At 42.5% G+C, this 24,250-nt stretch overlaps 1 protein-coding gene across 1 annotated transcript in view; it reads left to right on the top strand.

The window, feature by feature from the left end:
• Window positions 1-24,250, top strand: part of CTNND2 (catenin delta 2) — a 672,820-nt gene that overhangs the window by 257,934 nt on the left and 390,636 nt on the right. The window contains 1 exon segment of the mRNA XM_040353393.1: window positions 15,219-15,777. Within this exon segment, the coding sequence (XP_040209327.1) occupies window positions 15,219-15,777 (559 nt within the window).

Raw genomic sequence — 24,250 nt, 5'->3', positions numbered from 1 at the left:
GCTCCATAAGAGAACTTTTGCAGAAGTGGAGGGCCCATCACATTTCCCTTTTGGGTAGGGTGGCATCTGTTAAGATGGTCATCCTTCCCAAACTCCTCTATTTATTCCAGACGTTGCCCATACCAGTCCCATACGCGGACCTACGTAAGCTCCAAGCGGATCTGGTCCGCTTCGTCTGGAATTACGGGCGACACAGAGTCCCACGAACGGTCTTGACAGCATCCCGCACTGATGGGGGATTGGGGTTCCCTGACCTGCTTAAATATTATCAGGCAGCTCAGCTGCGCGCCGTTGCCTCTTGGTTCCCTCAGCGCTCTTATAATATATGGACACAAATCGAGAAAATTTGGATGGCTCCCGCACACCCGAATAGCTTACTGTGGAATGCAGGCGCGGAGGTGGATCCGGGCCGACTCTTGGGGCCCATGCTTCACCTCAGGACGCTTTGGCGCAGACTGTCCCGGACGAATATAGCCTGAGCTCGGAGCGGTCTCTTTTGACCTCCTTCCTGTTCAACCCCAGGATGCCTGATAGTTTGACCCATCAGATGTCGTCGCGTGATCTTTTTCATTTTGGCCATTTAGTGGACCCCATAACACGGAAACTCCTATCGTTTTCCGATTTGCAAAAGAAATTTGACCTACCCCGCCAGGTGTTCTATGGGTATCTGCAGATAAGACACTATGCACAATCATTTGCCCCTGGGCTCCAATTCTCAGCGCCAACGCCTTTCGAAAAACTGGTACTGGAGGGATTGGTTCGACGCGGGTTGATATCTAAAACGTATCGGTTGTTGAACTCTCGCTCTTTCCCCACCCAGGGTAAGCATGCATACATGCTGCGATGGGAGAGGGAGCTCGGGGAGGAGATCTCGGAGACAAAGTGGCAGACGATCTGGTCCCTGGCGGCTAAAAGCTCTCTTTGTATGTTGTATAAGGAGAATGCCTATAAAATATTGTATTTCTGGTACATGACGCCGGCTATCCTCCACGCTATCTATCTATCCAGTTCAGACAGGTGTTGGCGTTGTCAGGGAGCCAGGGGAACCTTGTACCACATTTACTGGACCTGCCCCAAGATAGTACCGTTTTGGACGGAGACCCAGCAGTTGCTGTCTCGCCTCCTGGGAGTGCTGGTTCCCTGGTCCCCGAAACTGTTTTTACTAGGAGTCTCAGCCCTGCGGATCTCCAAGTCCTCCAAGAAATTGTTGAGGCATGTATTGACGGCTGCGAGATGCCTAGTTGCCCTCCATTGGAAGCGCCTGTCACCCCCTTCTCAATCTGACCTCTACGCCAGGATCAAAGATATTGAACTAATGGAAAAAATGACTGCCAGGTTACGTGATAGTTTGGACACTCATGATGCAGTTTGGGCGGAATGGCATCGTCGGGAGGATCCGCCTTGAGCCATAAGTCGAGCCACCCCTTAACCCCTCCCCCCCTCTTTCTCTCTCCCTGTCTATCTGCGCTTGCAGTCTCCTTCCTCTGCTCTTTCTTCACCTCTCTTATTTTTTCTTTCCCTTTTCTTTTTTTCTTGGCTCCCTCTTTTTTGTTTCCTCCTATGCCTCTGCTACTCAGGGGTTTGTTCTACACGTGCTTACTTTTGTCTTTTGGCAGCTTGTGTTTTTAGGTTGGCTGCTTATGAGTGGAGTTATTGAGCTCCCCCTGATACCTGCCTTGTACTGTACTGTTATATGCTATGCACTGTTTTCTTTTCTGTTGATGCTCTGATGGCATCCTTGTACCGTATCTTTTCTGGCACGGGGGTTACCTCGTGTCTAATAAAAACTGTTAATTGAAAAAAGAAAGTAAAGGGGCTGAATAATTTTGCACGCCCAATTTTTCAGTTTTTTATTTGTTAAAAAAGTTTGAAATATCCAATAAATTTCGTTCCACTTCATGATTGTGTCCCACTTGTTGTTGATTCTTCAAAAAAAATTACAGTTTTATATCTTTATGTTTGAAGCCTGAAATGTGGCAAAAGGTCGCAAAGTTCAAGGGGGGGCCAATACTTTCGCAAGGCACTGCTTTCTAAGATTAGTGTTGAACTTTTCTCCTGCTAATTTGAAGTTATATCCCCACGTTCTTGATCTTGGTTTCATATTGAAAATGCAGCCTTCTTCGCCCTCTTGATGTATTTAAAGGTTTCAATCATGTCTCCCCTTTCCCCTCTGTCCTCTAGAGACCATAGGTCTCCAAATTATGGCCCTCCAGTTTTTCAGGAACTACAATTCCCATCATGCCTAGTCTTGTCTGTGAACGTCAGAGTTTTACAATGCCTCATGGGACATGTAGTTCTGTAACAGCTGAAAGGTCGTAATTTTGAGATCCCTGCTTTAGACTGTACGCTAGACTGTACATATTAAAGTCTTGAAGTCACTCCTGATATGTTTTGAGGGATCTCAGATCTTTCACAATTTGTGTTACTCTTCTGGACTCCTTCTCTCTTATCAGTATCTTTTTTGTAAGTGAGATCTCCAGAAATGGACACAGTACTCTAAATGAGGTCTAACTAAAGATCAGTATAGGGTAATCAGGACCTCCTTTCTTCTGCTGGTGACCCTTCTGCTGAGGCATACTAGAATTCTTATTGCTTTTCCCACTGCCTGGCCACACGGTTTGCTCATTTTTGCAATCATCTGAAATGGGTACTCCCAGATATTTTTCCTCTGTAGTGCTAGTCAACACTGTACCCTTAATGTTGTACTTTACTTTATTTTACATTTAGAAACATTGAATTTCAGTTTACACTGTTTTGACCAATCTCCCAGCAATGCCAAATCATGTTCCATGTTGCAGACACATTTCCCGGGACATTAACTCTGTTGCACACCTTCTAATAATGACTACCACTTTGGCTTCTGCCACTCCTGACATCTTTCTCAAGGAGATTGTATGACTTAATTGGGTACTGAATAACATCATTTCAGAAACAGGAGTCCAGTTTACCTTTAAATTTGGCAGAAAATTTTAAATAATCCTAATCCCTGTCATCTCGCTACCAAACACAAATGAACCGTCAAACTGAGAGAAGGAAACCGATCCTAGAACTCTCCTGCTTCACAGGAAAATTGGGTCCTGTTGCTCAATTTGGCTCAGTTTGATAACCGTGCTCTGCACGTAGTCTCTTCCCAGTCTTTGCTTTTTGCCAACTCTGGATTCCACCCTGCTACTCTGCTTAATGGTTCCCCTGAATTCTGTCTCCAGTGTACAAAACCATCTTGCCTCCCTAGCCTGTAACCTTCAGTAACTACAGAGATGCCTTTCTCTGGTTAAACCTCTGCCTAAGTTCCGGGCTGACAAGAAGAGAAGGGGTCCTACTTTTCACCTGGGGATCTAAAGCTACATTGCCCCTCCAAGAAACTGGACTCTAAGTTATTGACCTGTTACCAAATAAATATTGTCAACTCTGTAGCAGTTAGGCTCACAGTCACTAGAGATTCACCCAGTGTCATTTATCTCTTGTATTAAGCCAGTAACTGGATTTCTTTACTGGCAGGTTTCCTTCTCTGCCTCTTTGTGTTCTTGTGGGCAGTTCTGAAGAGTTCGAGGTTGAAGCCTATGTGTTGCAGGGCGACTTCAGTTCCTAATCAAATGGCACTAAATGTTCCTGCCACCCCATAGTGGGGCTATTTCAGAGGCTGCAACCTGGAGCCCACTCATAGCAAAGAAAACTGGGGCCACTAATGTTCCTAGCCATCGTTCCTTCCAGGCTGCTCAGGTGAAAGACAAATGGTACTTAGTCTGTGCCCTGGGTGAACCTCTGCTACCTATTAGGTCTCATACACACGATAGGTTAAACAGAGGACAACGGTCTGATGGACCATTTTCATCGGTCAAAACCGATCGTGTGTGGGCCCCATAGGTTATTTAACCATCGGGTTAAAACAAAGCCAACTTGCTTTAAATTTTAACCGATGGATTCCATAGTTAGTAGGCACGAACCATCGGTTAAAAATCCATGCATGCTCAGACTAAATTAGGGGACGGGAGCGCTCGTTTTTTGTAAAACTAGCATTCGTTTTGGAGATGGCACATTCTACATTTTTTAAATTAGTGCCTCGTTTATTGCAGCGCATTTTTTTCTTTGTTCTATTGGTAGAATAAACACGTTGTTTTGCTGATGCTTTTTTAGACAGAGTTCTCCCATACTGACTTCTTTTATTTTTTGCTTGTGATCTCATGTTTTTTTTTTTTTTAGAAAGCCAGATCTCCAAAATATTTTTTTGTACTCCACATATTTTTTTTTCTCAAGTTATCACAACAGTTATCACAACAATGTTTTTTTTTTCACCCCCCTCTCAAGGAGGTTGTGTCCTTTGTTAATTACACATTGTATTTCGGAAATGTTTGATGGCTATTCACCAGAAAAACACACTAGACAAGTATTTAACTTAAATTAAAATACCATTTATTCTGGATAAAAAAAAAATCAACATGAAGGGCAACAATTGACCAATCAGCCAAATATATGCTGACTTTGGACACCAAAGGCACATCCCACCATGTTAAACAACAAAATCAATAACATCAGGAGTCCCTCTAATTTGGGTCAAAATGTGCTCCCCAAATCCCAGATATCAGAGGCAGCAGCAGAAGTCATACATGACCCCAAGCTGTGGTACTACAACAACCTCAGTTTTCTGGCAAATCATCTTGAAGCCAGGGAATCACTTTCTGGTCTTCCTTGCAGCGTTCCTTCCATGGCTCCCTCCACGGCCCCTTGCAGGTGGTGAGAATGTGGCAGCAGGAGGAGGAGGAGACTGGGCCTGGGCACCTGCTGACTGTCACTTGGCCCAGTCTCCTCCTGTCTGCCACTCACCCCTTCCTCCTCTTGGCTGATCTCTTCCTGTGTTTAAAAAAGGGGCATAGGTTTTTTTTTGGCTTCATCAAGCACACACATTTTTAAGCTCATGACTGTTGCATTTTTTGGTTTTTTTTTTTGATAAATTGAACAGACTCACATTCTGACCCCGGCAGTTGGCATCACTGTCACTATATTTTCTGCCCACGACTTTTGTTTGGGTTTTCAAGCTTTCATTTTGGTTCAAAAAACATCTCGTTAACCCCAAAAAATTTTAAGGCCTAGAAATATGTTGTAAACTACTATACCTGACTGAAGATGTTTAGATCTGGTTATTCAATCTCAGCCAGCTCCGCGGCACCCTCTGCAGGGGTGGGGGGAACAGTGGAAGGAACGCTGGAGGGAGCGGTGGAGGGAAGAGTGGAAAGAAGACTGGAAGGTGATTATCTGGCTTGGGCTCCTGTACTTCATCTGCTGCTCCTGACCTCCGAGAAGCACGGACCTGTATCACACGCTTCTTGTAAGCATTCCTCATGTTATTGATTTTATTGCTTATCATGGTGGAAGTTAGCTCTGGTATCCAAGTCTGCAAATAAGTGACCAATTGGTCAATTGTTGCCCTTCGAACATTCTTGTTAGAATAGGATGGATTTCTGATTTCCCACTGGTTTTTAAAAGTTCAATATTTTAAGTTACGGCGGCATAGTGTATCTTTGGTGGCGTAAGGGCGCGCAATTAAAATTGTTGTGATGGGGGCGTGTTTTATGTAAATACGTTGTGACGTAAATGACATTTTTTTTAACTGCGCATGCACCGTCCGTGGGGGTATCCCAGTGCGCATGCTCGAAATTAAACCGGAACAAGCCAATGCTTACGACGGTGACGTCATTCTACGCAAAGCCCTATTCGTGAACGATTTATGCAAATAACGTCAAAAATTCAAAATTGGACACGGGAACGACGGCCATACTTAACATTGAGTACGCCTCATTATAGCAGCTATAACTATACGCCGGAAAAAGCCGAACGCAAACGACGTAAAAAAAAGCGCCGGCCGGACATACGTTCGTGGATCGCCGTATCTAGCTAATTTGCATACTCGACGCGGAATACGACGGAAACGCCACCTAGCGGCCGGCGGAAAAATGCACCTACGATCCGACGCCGTACTAAGACGTACGCCTGTCGGATCGAGCCCAGATGCAGTCGTATCTTGTTTTGTAGATACAAAACAAAGATACAACGCGGGCAATTTGAAATTACGCAGCGTATCAATAGGTACGCCGGCGTAATTCTTCTGTGGATCTGCCCCAAGATCTTTTAACTATTTTCTTATCTTGTTTATTTTACTAAGTGTTCAAACCTTTGATTTATGGTCTGGGATAATGGTACAGACTTTACACAGTATCATTGTAAGACAGAAAAATAATGGGCCAGATCCACAAAGAAATTACGCCGGCGTATCTATTGATACGCCGCGTAATTTCAAAGTTCCCGCGTCGTATCTATGTTTTGTATCCACAAAACAAGATACGACGGAATGAGGGATCGATCCGACAGGCGTACGTCTTAGTACGCCGTCAGATCGTAGGTGTATATTTACGCTTGCCACTAGGTGGCGTTTCCGTCGAATTCCGCGTCAAGTATGCAAATTAGCTAGATACGGCGATCCACGAACGTAGGTCCGGCCGGCGCATTTTTTTTACGTTGTTTGCGTTCGGCTTTTTCCGGCCTATAGTTATAGCTGCTATATGGTGGCGTACTCAATGTTAAGTATGGCCGTCGTTCCCGCATCGAAATTTGAATTTTTTACGTCTCATGCGCACTGGGATACCCCCACGGACGGCGCATGCGCCCGTTCAAAAAAAACATTGTTTACGTTGGGTCACAACGTATTTACATAAAACACGCCCCCATCACATCGATTTGAATTGCGCGCCCTTACGCTGCATTCTGTGAGGATTCGAAAAAAAAGTAAATTACGGCGGCGTAGTGTATCTTAGATACGCTACGCCCGGCGGAAATATGCGCCGCTGTACGTGGATCTGCCCCAATGTCTTTAGAGACAGTGAACTTCATTTCAACTTTAGAGGAAAAAATGGCTGTGGTATTCTTCATAGCATAGCATGAAAAATATACATAATATAAAGGCTTTTATATATATTCTTTTAACCCCAAATGTTCTGACAGAAACATACTTAACAGTCATTCTAACAAAACATTCCAACATAATATTAAAAGACACTTATTCAAAACATAAGACCCATCCCCACCCCACAATCCACACATATGTACATTGGTGACCATGTTCTGCTGAAAGCTGCATTTCTGTGTACAGAATTAAGCAATGACATCAAAGAGTAGAAAGTCAGCAGATTCTCCCAAACCATGTTTGCATGGTCAGACAGGAACAATACACACACATCATTGACAGCATGGCCACATAAACCCACTTTTGACTGAAAAAATGCACAAGAATTTCAGCAAATAACCCTAGTTGGGCATTTGTCAATAATAGGCACAATATCATGCCTTCTGCCCCCACACATCACAGCAAAAAAACTGGCCTTCTCAGACCAAACAAACCCCACCTACTGCAAGCCTTTATATACGAGAGGTTGTATTATTAGCACACTGACACACGCCCACCAGTATCTTTCAATCTGTCACTTTGTGTCTAAAGTGATTGCACCTAATGAGCAGGAACACCTAAGGGCCCTTTTACACGGAGCGGATCCGTATTGATCCGCCCTGTGTGTGTCCGTCTGCTCAGCGGCGATCATCCGTAAATCCCCGCTGATCTGTCGGCGGATAGGGCGGTCCCCGCACACTGTACAGAGACCGCCCTGTCTTTCCTCCGCTCTCCCCTATGGGGTCCGTATTCATACGATCCGTTCCGCCAGACGGAAGAAAAATAGGGTTTTCTTCCGTCTGAAAAAGCGGATCTTTGCGGAGGCGAATGTTTGCGGACGTTAGCGGATGCTCAATCCGCTAACGTCTGCAATCCCTTAGGGATGTCTGCAATCCCTTAGGGAAGCATTAAACGGACTTGTAAAAAACGGACCGTTTGTCCGCCCGTGTGAAAGGGCCCTTATACTATTTGCAACTGTTAGCCCTTGGCTATGTGCATCAAATCTCCAACTACAGGCCAAAGATCCAAGCCCATTTGCATGCACATAAAAAAAGCAACCGTTTTCTAAGCATATGTACCTGGGCAGTGTAAACCCTACAATTTTAAATGTCCAAGTCCCTGGGCATGATTAGTGCTAACAAACATTAACATCAGTCCCTGGCTGCAATGAGCTTCCAATCCAAAGTCCAAAACAAACTTTCTTACATTGGAGACTATTTTTCCAGGAGACAGATAAAATGCCAGGATGTCTTTGGATTGTGGTGAGAAACATATATAGGGAGAACATATACACTTCAACACAAGCATTAGCACATTGGGGAATTGAACCAGCAACCCCAGTGCTGCTAGACAGAATTGCTACCCACTTAGCCACCAGGCATCTCTGTGGTGTGAACCAGCCCTAAGTCCATATCCATGCTCAGTGTCACAAGCAATATACAATATATTGGCCTGAGTATTGGGATGCCTGCCTTTAAACGCACATGAACTGTAATGGTATCCCAGTATTAGTCGGTAAGGTTCAAAACTCATTTTGCCCACCCTTTGCAGCTATAACGGCTTCAACTCTTCTGGGGAGGCTGTCCACAAGGTTTAGGAGTGGGTCTATGGGAATGTTTTACCATTCTTCCAAGTGAATTTGTGAGGTCAGGCACTGATGTTGGATGAGAAGGCCTGGCCTACAGTCTATGATCTAATTCATCCCCAAGGTGTTCTGTTGTGTTGAGGTCAGGACTCTGTCCAGGCCAGTCATATCTCATCCATGTCTTTATGGACCTTGCTTTGTGCACTGGTCCAAATCATTTGGTGGAGAGGGGATTATGATGTGGGGTTGTTTTTCAGGGGTTGGCCTCTTGGTTCAAGTGAAGGGAACTCTTAAGGCATCAGCATACCAAGACATTTTGGACAATTTCATGCTCCCAACTTTGTGGGAACAGTGCACAAAGCAAGGTCCATAAAGACATGGATGAGCGAGTTTGGGGTGGAGAAACTTGACTGTCCTGACCTCAACCTGATAGAACACTTTTTGCCTTTTAGTCCAACATCAGTACCTGGCCTCACAAATGCACTTCTGGAAGAATGATCAAACATTCACATAGATGCACTAAACCTTGTGGACAGCCTTCCCAGAAGCTGTTCTAGATGCAAAAGGTGGGTAATATCTAATTTTAACCCTACAGACTAAGACTGGGCTGCCATTAAAAGTTCATGTATGTGTAAAGGCAGGCATCCCAATACTTTTGGCTAAATAGTGTATCTGGCAAGATTATCAATGGTGGTGGAACCCTCCTACATATAAATACTACATTTAGACACAGTTATAGGACCTGGAAGATGAGACAACTTCTCTACATGAAGCAGCATGTTTGGCATTCGAACACAGACACTGAGGGATGCTAAGCAGAAGTTCTAACCTCTAAGCCATGGAGATGCCGCATGTGAGAACCCCCTACACATCAATACACATAAATACTGCATTTCTTTGGACAAACAGGTAGTGGAATTACATTACTCAAGAGTTATTCTTCTTGATTTATTCTGTGATATTTGGTGGGTTTTTTTGAGAGTGTAGAATAGTGATATTACCCTCAAATTTTGGGGAATTACATTATGATTTCTGATGTTGGTACACATTTTTTGGGCTCAAAACTAAATAATAAAAAGCACAAAAAAATGTGATTCATTTAAAATTTGCATCAGCAATGTTATTGTTTGTGCTTTGTAAAACACACATGTGTGAGTTTGGGTAAAGTTTGTTGTGAGATGGAGAGTAACAAGTGACAGAGAAAAATATATTTTACCAAAACATCAAAACATTCCACATTCTAGCATTCTTAAAAACAAAGGGGGCAATCCACAAATGGGATACGCCGGCGTATCTACTGATACGCCGTCGTATCCCTGTTTCTATCTATGGAACTGATCCACAGAATCAGTTTCACATAGATAGGCAGAAGATCCGACATGTGTAAGGGACTTACACTGTCGGATCTTAGGATGCAGTACCGCAGCCGCCGCTGGGGGCATTTCTCGTCGAAATGCCGCTTCGGGTATGCAAATTAGCACTTACGGAGATCCACGAAGCTTTTAAGCTTCGTTTTTTCTCCGTAAGTATTAGTTTGCCGTCGCAATATTAGGGCTGCTTTTACAAGGCCTAAACTGTTTACACCTTGCAAAAGTAGACCCTTCTATCCTGCGTCGCTGTCATTTTTATTTTTTTTTCCCGCCGCAACTCGTTTTTTTATTTTACGCCCGTCGCGATTCTCAAAACCCGGCGCAACGTAAAACCGCGCAAAGCACGTCGGGAAAATGACGTCGGGAGCATGCGCAGTACGTCCGGCGCTGGAGCGCACCGAATTTAATTGGGACTCGCCCCATTAAATTAGGAACGCCTTGCGCCGGATGGATTTAAGTTACACCGCTCAAAATTTCTAGGTAAGTGCTTTGTGGATCGGGCACTTAGGTAGAGATTTTGCGGCGGTGTAACTTAAATGGCAAAAGTTACGTTGCGCCGGGTTTTTGTGGATTAGGCCCAAAATATTTTAAGTTGAAGCAACAATGTTTCAAAGGAAAATTTATTTCAGAGAAGGATACATTTTATCTCAACATTTAAAGGTTTTATTTTGAAAGTTACAATTGTACCATTAGAATCAATGGCTAATGCCCTGTACACACGATCGGTCAATCCGATGAGAACGGTCTGATGGATTTTTCCATCAGTTAACCGATGAAGTTGACTGATGATCAGTCGTGCCTACACACCATCAGTTAAAAAAACGATAGTGTCATAACGCGGTGACGTAAAACACAACGACGTGCTGAAAAAAACGAAGTTCAATGCTTCCAAGCATGCGTCGACTTGATTCTGAGCATGCGTGGATTTTTAACCGATGGACGTGCCTACAAAGGATCGTTTTTTTCTATCGGTTAGGTATCCATCGGTTAATTTTAAAACAAGTTTCTATTTTTTTAACCGATGGATAAATAACCGATGGGGCCCACACACGATCGGTTTGGTCTGATGAAAATGGTTCATCAGACCGTTCTCATCGGATTGACCGATCGTGTGTACGCGGCATAAAACTTGCATTGGACGATAAAAGGTCAGATTTTCACTTCCAAAAAATGCTCTTTAATTAGCTCTCATTTTGGTATTTACTATAACTCTTGGTAAAAAAAGACACTTGAGTTAAAATCAGAGCTATTTGCAGGTCTGAGCATGCTCAGTTCTGCTGGCACCTACAGTAGGTGAACCCGATTTTGTGTCAATCTCGCTCTCTTTCTCAGCGAGATTGAGCACCTACGAGCCCCATCGCGGGAGCCAGCGCCGAGCTGGCTTGCCGCGATAGATACAGAGCCGTCATAGAAGCGACGGGAGATCCGACTTGGATTCCCGCCAATTCTACACGTGTGCGGCGTTTGTTATGAATCCTGAAGGGGAAGTCCCCGCCGGATTTTAAATAAAAATCCGGCATGGGTCCCCCCTCAGGAGCATACTGGGCCCTTAGGTCTGTTATGGGTTGTAAGGAGAGCCCCCCTACGCCGGAAAAAACGGCGTAGGGGGTCCCCCTACAATCCATACCAGACCCGTATCCAAAGCACGCTACCCGGCCAGCCAGGAAGGGAGTGGGGACGAGCGAGCGCCCCCCCCCCCCTCCTGAGCCGTACCAGGCTGCATGCCCTCAACATGGGGGGGTTGGGTGCTCTGGGGCAGGGGGGCGCACTGCGGCCCCCCCACCTCAGAGCACCCTGTCCCCATGTTGATGAGGACAGGGCCCCTTCCCGACAACCCTGGCCGTTGGTTGTCGGGGTATGCGGGCGGGAGGCTTATCGGAATCTGGGAGCCCCCTTTAATAAGGGGGCCCCCAGATACCGGCCCCCCACCCTAAGTGAATGAGTATGGGGTACATCGTACCCCTACCCATTCACCTGCAAGAAAAGTGGTAAAAACACAAATAAACCACACAGTGTATTAAAATATTTTATTTTTCTGCTCCGGAGGCCGCCCCCTGTCTTCTTTATTAGCTCTTTTACCAGGGGGGGCTTCTTCTTTGACGTCTTCGGGTGGGTGGGGGCCGCCGTCTGGTTCTCTTCCACCGCCGGGGGGGGGTGGCTTTTAAAAAAGCCCCCACCCCCCCGGCGGGTTTCCTCCGGCGTCTTCGGCGGGGCTCTTCTTCTTCCGCTATCCCGACGGGTCTTCTCAACTCTCCGGGGTTCTCCTTCTGTCTTCGCCGCTCTCCGTTGTTGACTCGGCACACCCCGGTTCTTCGTCTCGCTGTCCGGTGTCTTCTTCCGTGATGTACGTCTTCTCCTTCCGTGCTGTGATGAGTTCTTCTTCCGTGCTGTGACGTCATGTTCTTCACTTCTCTCCTTCTCCCGATGTTGCCACGCCGGTCCTCCTCGCTGAAATGACGGATGCGCGCCTTGCATCGGACCTATATAGGCCTCACAGTCCCATCATGCTCTGTACCTACCCATGTGATACCTACCCACGTGGTAGGTATCACATGGGTAGGTACAGAGCATGATGGGACTGTGAGGCCTATATAGGTTCGATGCAAGGCGCGCATCCGTCATTTCAGCGAGGAGGACCGGCGTGGCAACATCGGGAGAAGGAGAGAAGTGAAGAACATGACGTCACAGCACGGAAGAAGAACTCATCACAGCACGGAAGGAGAAGACGTACATCACGGAAGAAGACACCGGACAGCGAGACGAAGAACCGGGGTGCGCCGAGTCAACAACGGAGAGCGGCGAAGACAGAAGGAGAACCCCGGAGAGTTGAGAAGACCCGTCGGGATAGCGGAAGAAGAAGAGCCCCGCCGAAGACGCCGGAGGAAACCCGCCGGGGGGGGGGTGGCTTTTAAAAAAGCCCCCACCCCCCCGGCGGTGGAAGAGAACCAGACGGCGGCCCCCACCCACCCGAAGACGTCAAAGAAGAAGCCCCCCCTGGTAAAAGAGCTAATAAAGAAGACAGGGGGCGGCCTCCGGAGCAGAAAAATAAAATATTTTAATACACTGTGTGGTTTATTTGTGTTTTTACCACTTTTCTTGCAGGTGAATGGGTAGGGGTACGATGTACCCCATACTCATTCACTTAGGGTGGGGGGCCGGTATCTGGGGGCCCCCTTATTAAAGGGGGCTCCCAGATTCCGATAAGCCTCCCGCCCGCATACCCCGACAACCAACGGCCAGGGTTGTCGGGAAGGGGCCCTGTCCTCATCAACATGGGGACAGGGTGCTCTGAGGTGGGGGGGGCCGCAGTGCGCCCCCCTGCCCCAGAGCACCCAACCCCCCCATGTTGAGGGCATGCAGCCTGGTACGGCTCAGGAGGGGGGGGGGGGCGCTCGCTCGTCCCCACTCCCTTCCTGGCTGGCCGGGTAGCGTGCTTTGGATACGGGTCTGGTATGGATTGTAGGGGGACCCCCTACGCCGTTTTTTTCGGCGTAGGGGGGCTCTCCTTACAACCCATAACAGACCTAAGGGCCCGGTATGCTCCTGAGGGGGGGACCCATGCCGGATTTTTATTTAAAATCCGGCGGGGACTTCCCCCTCAGGATTCATAACAAACGCCGCACACGTGTAGAATTGGCGGGAATCCAAGTCGGATCTCCCGTCGCTTCTATGACGCGCTTGCTGGGATGTGCTGTCACTATTCCAGTGAGTGTGAGATGTCGGCGAGATCTCGGCACCCTGTCGCCGAGTATCAGCGCGACGCTGTCGTGCTAAAAGCACAATATCACAAACACCTACTGTAGTTGTCCAGAAATGGGGAATTTTTCACTTCTCAGACTTTTAAAGATATTTCAGTGTAGAAATCACTTTTTCGCACAGTTGTAAAGCAGATTATCTTTAAATAATATACCGCATATTTCAGTACCATTTAGGCAATTATATCATGCTCTAAACATTATTTCCATGTGCAATTCATCAGCTTTTTAGCAGAGTAAGGATTTGGGCTCTATTTGGATACTGGGAACTTTAGTAAATTCTATTTTCTTTTTTTTCTCTCAAACGCTATAGTGAATACCGTTTTAGCGCTAATTAGCAGCAATTAGCGCTAATTAGTGCCGCGGAGCTATAGTAAATTAATTCCTATATCACTTATCTAAAAGATCAGAAGTAGTTTGGAGTGCTCCACACTTCCTAGGTTTCAATTTATGTCTCTAAAGCCCCATACACACGGTCACACTTTTTGCCAACCAACTTCAAAATCGTCAACTTTTCTAATTTGTGTGACCGTGTGTACGCTCCATCGGACCAACTTTTTTGGGTTTCATCCGACAAAAAGTTGGGTCTGCAAACGGACCAACTTTTCGGCAACAAAAGTCCGATGGTGCCTTGTCTGACCGTGTGTACAGCAAGCCAACCAACTTTTGGACAAAGTGCAAATACGCATGCTCAGAACCAATGTTAAAATCAACCAACAATAGCAGAAGTTAACCAAAGGGTGGCGGTAAAGGGCAGAAAAACCACGTGATGTTGGGTAATTTTTAGAAAAGTTTGCAGAAAAGTCTGACCGTGTGTATGGGTGTGACCGGACAAATCAATTAAGACAAAAATCCAAGGGAAAGTTTGTTGTGTGACTGTGTGTATGAGCCTTTATTGTCACATTTAAAAACCTGGACAGCACAGGCATGGATATTAATTCTGTGAAGTTGTTAGAAATAGAAAAACCTGCTAATAAATGCATTATAGAACTCTTTAAAACCCAGGTAACAAACAAATAATTGATATGTTATTTTATAGAAATCTAATTTCCAAATCTACTCCAAACCCTGACAATAATCTGAATATTGTCCCATGTAATGTTATGTCTGATTTATATATAAAATCATATTTTAACAAACGCAACACAAAATGTTAACAGCTGTTTTGTTGCTTTAAAAGTACAGGTTAATATTTAGTCAAGAGTACATGTATTTTTAAAGGTGGTTTTTAATGCTAGTTTTATATTATGTAAAAAAAGTTTACAGCCGGCATTTTTTAATGTGTCTTCAGAAGTCATAATTGACAGATCAACAAGCATTTGTTTCTCTACAGTTTAAATATAATGTATGTCAGTATAAAATAACACCACTAAACCCCTTATTTTATAATTATTTGAGTTTAAGGGAGTTTGCTGTTATCTTTACTGCTTTCTCATTTTTACCCTGAATAGCACAATAAAAAAATATATATTATTGTGTTTGTTTTTTTGTTTTTTTTAACAATAAAATATGCCTATGTTTGTTGATTCAAAATATTATTTAGCCATTTTGTTAATAGTCCTTTTCCACTACAGGGTACAAATAGAGTAACTCATTCATCTGGATCTGAAACCTCCCAATCACATGCTGCCTCTCAGTCAAGAGACTTTGTGCCAAGCCATGGGAGTGCTTTCCATTTGCCTGATTCTCAGCATTCTTCAGCAATTTTTTATTCAAGTTCAACTTTACCGGCACAGAGAGTAAGCTCTCCTTTGTCAATGCATCAAGTAGGATCTCCAACAAAACTCCAAAGGGTGGGTTCTTCCTCTGAGAGTACTGGTTACAGCACCATACAAAGAGTTTCTTCTCCAAAACAGTCTCCTAGTCGTCTTGCCAAATCTTATAGCACCAGTTCACCTATCAACATAGTTGTATCATCTGCTGGACTGTCTCCTTCATCAGTCCGTGTAACCTCTCCGCCAACCATTCAGTCTAATATAACTTCTTCACCTTTGCATCAGTTGAGCTCAACCATTGGTACATATGCTACGTTATCACCTACAAAACGTCTAGTTCTTTCTTCTGATCAATACAATAAGCATACACAAGATCTGTATGCCACAGCTACATTACAAAGACCTGGCAGCTTAGCAGGTACAGTAAATACCCTCAATTTTTACATGTATGTGTTTTCTATGGCTATTTACAATAACTTGTTACATTATATATGTATGTAGAACATTGTATTATTGCATTTGATGAAGGCCTTCATTAAAAAAAAAAGTTTCCATTATTTTGCTTCCTACCTCCACAATCCGAAAAGGCTTATTTTTTTCCGGTATTTACCTTTTGTATTCCATTTACATTCCACCCTGCCCCTATGTCCATTCTCGCCTAGATGTAGAAACCTTCTTATGAAGCCTACTGGGATATATAAGTCACATATCCCAGGAGGCATACCCAACACTGGAGGAGGAAAGATCTTGCACCGTATCATCAGGGAGTCAGTTGCAGCGGATTACAGAAGAACAACGGTTGGATTTGCTGGGCATGTGAGTATGTTTATGGAGGATAAAAGATAAGAAACTGGAAAAAAATAACAGTGGACACAGGGGATGAAGTTCCAATTTACTGAAATGTAATAAATCTCTAACAATTTTTTTATATATATTTTGTAAAACCAACTAATAGTAAACTAACTCTTGTTGACCATTTTTTTTTCAAAATGTTGATTTCTATAATCTATACTAAATTGCAATTTTGTCCTGTGCATACATGTTAGCATATAGTATTTTTACATATGTAGAAAAAGACTTCTTGTTTTACAGAAAGGATTTTTAAGTTATCTGCAAGTTTCATATAGTGTAAGACAACAGTACAAAAAAGAGCATATAAGAAAATAAGTAGAAGAGAATGTGGACCAATAGGCCCTATTATATCAAAGGCAGCTCACGACAAAGGGTATTGTAGTAGCAACTTGTAGTGCAAGTACAACCAAACTTGAGAGCACAGATGTGTAGGTAACTAAACTTGTGAGGTCTGCACCTCATACGTAAGTAGTGCCACCTACAACCCAGGGGAGAAGATGGCCCAAGCACCACATGCAAGCCTGCAAGTTTGCAGTTTATCAAGGCCCAAAAATGGAAAATACAGCAGTTTGGAAGAAGAAAGAAAGAAGAAAAAAGGGGGGTGAAGGAGAAAGGTAGGGAAAAATGGTGCAAGGGAGGGGGAAAGGATTCCCGCAGGATCCAATCACCTGTCCACAGCTGACATTGGCATATGCACCATCAAGTTGAAGCAAAGAACAGTCCAGGTTCATAAGGTGTTATGCGATCCATGGTTCCCACACCTTCAGAAATTGAGCGTGTGTCATTTAAAATGGAGGTGAGCTTCTTTTGCACCATAATTTCCATGAGTCCGTGTTTAACTACCTCTATGTTAAGATAATTCTGATGCTGAACCCTGAAGCCAGTGTTTGACAGGCAGCCAGGAAAGCAAAGCGCATCCATTTCTGCTGATTCTGAGGCCCCATACACACGGGAGGATTTATCCGCGGATACGGTCCATTTCCGCGGATAAATCCTCTCGAGGATTTCAGCAGATTTTAATGCGATGGAGTGTACTCACCATCGCATTGAAATCCGCGCCGAAATCCTCTGGCGATGACGTGTGCGCGACGCTGTCATATAAGGAATTCCACGCATGCGTCGAATCATTACGACGCATGCGGGGGATCCCTTCGGACGGATGGATCCGGTGAGTCTATACAGACCAGCGGATCCATCCGTTGGGATGGATTCCAGCAGATGGATTTGTTTGGCATGTCAGCAAATATTCGATCTGCTGGAATCCATCCCAGGGGAGAAATATCCGCGGAAACAGATCCGCTGGAGTGTACACACCATAGGATCTGTCCGCTGAAACCCATTTGCTGGGATTTTTCAGCGGATGGATTCTATGGTGTGTACGGGGCCTTAGATAAAGCCACTAAAAGCTTATATAGCAAAGCCTCCCACGGATTACACACCAGGGATATGTTCAATAAAGCTCTGATCAAGACCTACAGTTGAGAAGCGAAGTGCCTTAGGGCAAGTCCATCCAATACAGAGTAAAGTGCCCCACTCTCTGCAACCTCGAAAGAACGTCAGAGACAGATTGAGAACGAATCAGGATGTACGATTGGGGGTCATATACCAAGGAGAGAATACTTTAAATGCGTTCTCCTGAGCAAAGATATTTTGAAAGCACATAGAAGAGGTTAGCCAGATGTTGTGCCAAGCTGCCTTATCCAGGGTCTTACCCAAGTCAGACATAACTTTTTGTCCAAATGTATAATGGCATATGAATGTCATTTTTAAAGATGGTTGATTGTAAAAGAAATGGGTACCTTGTTTGGCTTGACAGTTTGTCATTACATATACGTGTTGCCTCATTTCAAAAAGGCATACTCTTGTTAAAAATATATCCTTGCTTGAGATCAATCTAAAATAAAATAAAGTAGTATGACATCTATGTGCCAACCAGCATGATTCCAAATGACAGCCAAGGGAAAAATCCTAAAGCTAAAATACAAGGAAGGGCTGGGCATCATTTACCGCATAACTGAGGACATCTTGTGGCCAAAAAAGTATTGTGTGAAGACACCGCTGGATAAAAGTTAAGTATTACAGCCTGAACTTATATTATACCATGCCTGGGGGCCCATTTAATTTTTAAAAATGCATGGAGTTTGGCTTTAGAGTCTGATCACATTAGAGTCTGGGCTTTTTGCATTTTATGTTAAATGAGACAAACCTGGGACAGGGTCACTCTAGCATTGTTCAAAAAACCTTGCAGTCAGCCATGACACCTCCTCTTAAAAATAATCTAAAAGGTAAGAAATATTTAACTACACACAATCAAGAATACAACATCCAGCTGTTGCAGAACTACAAGTCCCATGAGGCATAGCAATACTCTGACAGCCACAAGCACAACACCCAGAGGCATGATGGGACTTGTAGTTTTGAAACAGCTGGAGGTCCGCTAATTGCATATCTCTGCTGTACACCATATGCAATAGGAATGTAGATAAAAATTAAAAATAAATCATCATATAACATAAGGGAAGGAAACCCTATTTCAACAGTTTACCAAAAAACATATAAAGGAATGAAAAGCTACTTTAAGTGGTTGTAAAGGCAGCCCCCCTCAGCCACCCTAATACTTACCTGAGTTTGATCTAGATTCATCGATGTTGCATTAGAGACTTGGCTTAGACAGCAGTGCGGCACCATTGGCTCCCACTGCTGTCAATCAAAGTCAGTGAGCCAATGAGCATAGAAGGGGCCGGGCCGCGGCTCCGTGTCTGAATGGACACAGGGAGCTGCAGCTTGGCTCAGGTGCCCCCACAGAAAGCTGCTTGCTGTGGGGGCACTCAACAGGAGGGGCCAGGAGCACTGAAGATGCACCCGAGAACAGGAGGATCTGGGCCGTATAACAGGCTTTAGTATCAATTTAAGCCTAAAATAAATAAATAAATTGGTGGTCCATTTATAAAACCCATCCTCTTGTGTGATGAATCTCTAGCTAAACTGATTTCCCATCTGTTCCTGTTCTGATGACGACCCAAAATTTTGGATTTTGGGAATTTGGGATTTGCAGGCTGCAACAAAAATTTGCCATTTGTTCTAATCCCTTTCCAGTCTTTCCAAAGTAAAAAAAAAAAAAACTGTTGCATTTTGTTATACTTTAAAGATGAATTCCAGGTATGGTATATTTTTACATAGTTACATTAACCACTTCACACAAATTAACCTTCCTGTATGTTGGTACTTTGACGTTAGCTACCATAACCCTGGTATTTTCAGGAACGGCGTGCGGTTTTCTTTAAGATAAAAGTGGTCTCTGCAATGGATTCTTCTGCTACGCTCCGGTCGCCTGGAAATATGGCCACCGGTCGGCTCCATAACATTGAATGGCGGAAGCAATGTCAATCACTTTTGCCCAATGGTCTTAAAGGGGAAATGTATTGTTTTTTTTGCAAAAAAAAAATACTTTTTTTTATTGCATTTTAGTGTAAATGTGAGGTCTTTTTGACCACAAAACTCATATTTAAGAGGTCCTTTCATGCTTTTTTCTTTTACAAGGGATGTTTACATTCATTGTAATATGAATAAAAGTGTCACAATTTTTTTTTATTAAAAGGACAGTGTAAAATAAAAAGTTAAATAAATAACAAAATGTGTATACATATATATATATACATATATTTTTAAAGCACCCCGTCCCGCTGAGCTTGTGCGCAGAAACGGACGCCTACGTAAGTCGCGCCTGCATACGAAAACTGCGTTGAAACCACACTCGTGAGGTATCGCCACGATCGTTAGAGCGAGAGCAATAATTATAGCCCAAGACGACGTCTGTAATTCAAAAATGGTAACCTGTAGACATTTTTAAACATCGACAATGGAGATTTTTAAGGGCCAAAGTTTGTTGCCATTTCATTAGCAGGCACAATTTTGATGCATGACATGTCGGCTATCAATTTACTCGGCATAACATTATCTTTCACAACATAGAAAAAAATAGGGCTAACTTACTGTTGTCTTATTTTTTTATTTAAAAAAGTGTATCCCCCCCCCCCAAAAAAATTCACTTGTGTAAAACCGCTGCACAAATACAGTGTGACATAAAGTATTGCAATGACCATCATTTTATTTTCTAGGGTGTGTGAAAAAAAATATATAATGTTTGGTGGTTCTAAGTAATTTTCTAGCAAAAAAAAAAAGATTTTAACTTTTAAACAATAAGTCTCAAAAAGAGGCTCGTGACTGAAGTGGTTTTTTAGCCACCTCAGTCACGAGCCTCTTTTTGAGACTTGCTGTTTACAAGTTAAAATCTTTTTTTGTTGTTGTTTTTTTTTTGCAGAATTATACTTACCTAGTTGTATAGTTGAGCATCAGTCCGATTGCTCAGTTCTCAGGGTTCCCTGAGAAATCCCTGAGAGCTGGTGACCGCTGTCTGCTCTGCCCTAACCCCCCCTCACTTACTTGGGTGCTGGGCTGTGGAGGGGGCGGGAGAGGCCGGCTCAGGCTCTCAGTGGTTTGCTGAGAGGCTGAGCCGTGTGCCAGTTCAGGCATGTCGGCGGATCCCGACTTCATTGTCTGAGCCTAGATCGGCTCTGTGACGTCAGCCGACAGTGGGCTTCAGCCGCACAGAAAGAAACTGCACTCCTATGATCCACAGGAGAAGTACAGCCAAACAAGTTTGGCTGCACTTCTCCTTTAATCCAGCTTGCCAATGCCCCTGGAAGCTGGAAATGACTGAAGTAGACACCGCTACTACAGTGATCTCAACTTGCCTGCTGGATCTGTGTTGGGCAGCTGGCTTGATACATTCTAAAAACAGGAGGTCATCCGCCCACCTCTTCCCCTCAGTTAATCAGAGGAAGTATTGTATTAATTCATAGAAATATAAAGCTTCCTGTAAATGGGTGAGCAGTGCCCAGCCCCACTCTATTTTGTTTTGGAATGCCCCACTGCTGGAACACAGTGCTGTATACTGTATGTAGATGAAACTACATTCATGTAATGCAGCATGGCCAGCAAATTCACCTGTTAGTCTAGTAAATAGTTTGGACCAGCTTGACGCAAACAAACTATTTAAAAGGACGTTAAGCATAGAGTTAGGGCCTGTTTACAACAAAACGCGGTGCAGGAAACTCACGTTCCATGCTTGTTTCCCGAACAGTGTTCAAAACGCACTGGCAACACGATCTGTTGCTCTGCTGCAGGTGTCAATGTAACCCTATTGACACCCCAAATGCAGTGTGTTTGCCTGCACCAGATTGCATGGTACTGCAGTACACTAACACAACACTCTACAGAGTCCTACAAGGTTCAAAAACATTAGTCTCTATAGTTTGGTGGGGGAGCTATTTCACAAGTAAAGCCCCAAAAAAATCCCTCAAAATAGTGTGGATGATGCTTAACCCCCCCTTCTATAAAATAAAAATATATAAAGAAATATATATCAAGGATTCTGAAATAGGGTGAATAATCCACAATCTTGCCATATCCCCAGAGAAAAGGGGGATGAGGACAAATGTGAGCACGAGTACTCCCATTAATGTACAAAGATTGAAAAAATATATAAAATACACATCACACAACACATTAAAACATTTTCAGCCAGCCTGCTCCTTGTTGATGTAAATTTGGACTTCTGGAATCTAGTAAGCCTATCAATTAATCTGAGTACATATGTATACTTAATTACAGGTTGCTTAAATTAAGGAAATAAAGCATATATTGACAGAGACAATATGCTGACTGAAAAAAGTCCATCAAAGAACTGGGGAGTAATCATCTGCATGAAAAAAAAAATTTCTTTGAATTTCATTCATCTGTATTTTGTAGGTATGTCCCTTTAAAGAGGACTTATTGTAGAAGAAATGAATCTGTCTTTCTTGTATGGTTATGTATGGGATCTTTATCTGTGAGTAATCACAGATAATTGGTAGACATGTGCAATTCGTTTTGTTTCTAATTTGTTTTTTTACGAAAATTCGGAAATTCGTTAATTACGAATTTTCGTATTTACGAATTTTCGTATTTCCGAAAATTCTAATTTTCGTATTTCCGAAAATTCGTAATTACGAATTTACGAATTTTCGTATTTCCGTTTTTTTTTCATTTCCGAATTTTCGTATTTACAATTTTCGGATTTTCGGAAATTCGGAAATACGAAAAAATTTCGAATTTTCTAATTTTTCAATTTTCGAATTTTTCTAATTTGGAATTTTTTAATTTTCGCATTTTCGAATTTTTCACTTTTCCAATTTCGAATTTTTCAGATATGGAATTTTTCAAATTTCGAATTTTTCAGATTTGGAATTTTTCAAATTTCGAATTTTTCAATTTTCGAGTTTTTCAATTTTCGAAATTTCGAATTTTTGAACTTCGGAAATACGAAAATTCGAAATTTGAAAAATTCGAAATGTGAAAATTGAAACAAATTTTTTTTAATTTACGGATTTCGAAAAAGTGAAAAATTCTAAAATTCGAAATTTCGAAAATTGAAAAACTCGAAATTCGAAAATTGAAAAATTCGAAAATTGAAAATTTTTTCAATTTTTGAATTTTTCAATTTTCGAATTTTTCAATTTTCGAATTTTTCCATTTCGAATTTTCGAAATTCGGAAATTCGAAATTCGGAAATTTAAAAATTTGAAATTGAAACATTTTTCAATTTTCGATAATTCGAAATTTGAAAAATTCCAAATCTGAAAAATTCCAAATCTGAAAAATTCCAAATTGGAAAAGTGAAAAATGAAAAAATGAAAAAATTCGAAATTTGAACAATTCGAAAATTGAAAAATTCGAAATTTGAAAAAACTTTTCGAATTTCGAATTTTTTAATTTTCGAAATTTTGATTTTCGAATTTTTTAATTTTCGAATTTTGAAATTTTCGAATTTTCGTATTTCGAAATTTCGAAAACTGAAAAATTTGAAAATCGAAATTTCGAAAATTGAAAAATTTGAAAATCGAAAATTCGAAAACTGAAAAATTCGAAATTCAAAATTGAAAAATTCGAAAACTGAAAAATTTGAAAATTTGAAACATTTGAAAACTGAAAAATTCGAAATATACGAAATTTCGAAAATTCGAAAATGGAAAAATTCTAAAATTGAAAAATTCAAAATTCGAAAATTGAAAAATTCAAAATTCGAAACTTCGAAAAATTCGAAACTTCGAAAAATTCGAAACTTCGAAAAATTCGAAACTTCGAAAAATTCGAAACTTCGAAAAATTCGAAACTTCGAAATTTACGAAACTTTTTTTTCGTTTCATTCGTTTTTTTCGTTTCATTCGTTTTTTGCTTTTTCGGAAATCCGAAAATTTCCCGAATTTACGAAAAAAGCAAAAAAACGAGAAAAAATATAAAAAACGAATGAAACAAAAACGGAAAAAACAAATTTTTCGAATTTCCCGACTTTACCAATTTGCGAAAAAATAAAAAAATGAAAATAACATAAACGAAAAAAACGAATTTTTTGGCAGTGCACATGTCTAATAATTGGGAGCAAGGATTGTTCAGTACCACTGTGGGAAGATATGCAATGCAAGCAAATGCTTTGATAAATTGGTCAGGGAGTCCAAGTGGTAATCGGAGAGCTATAGTTGGAAACGCATGTGGCCCTGAGGAGATTCTTAACTGATAAGGGATTTTACCCAATCTGGATGTGTATGTCTCTTTGTCTCCCTTGCACAGATGTAAATCACAGTAATTCCTGGTCCAGAGGAAGTTCTATGTATAAAAAGGTGAAACTGTCACATCAAAATGTTGCCCTTCCCTCACAGAAATGAAGGACTGTGGTTGTCTTGACCAGCCACCTGCTCCTATGATTGCTTTGGCACTTGCGTTCTGGAACTGGTAGCCCTATACAATGCCCCCTGGCTTCCACACATCTACCTAGTAATGACTGATAAGTGATGTATGACATGAGAGGATATCACCTGCTGCAGGATTGAGAAGTATTAATATACCATTTAAGAGACTTCCTTTAATATCAATCTCTATGTGTATGGATATTGGAGAACAACAAAAGATTATCCACTGCATATGGAGCTCTACTTTCATTT

The sequence above is a fragment of the Rana temporaria genome, chromosome 5 (assembly GCF_905171775.1).
Source record: "Rana temporaria chromosome 5, aRanTem1.1, whole genome shotgun sequence".
NCBI lineage: Eukaryota > Metazoa > Chordata > Amphibia > Anura > Ranidae > Rana > Rana temporaria.
This window is presented reverse-complemented; position numbering and strand designations above follow the sequence as displayed.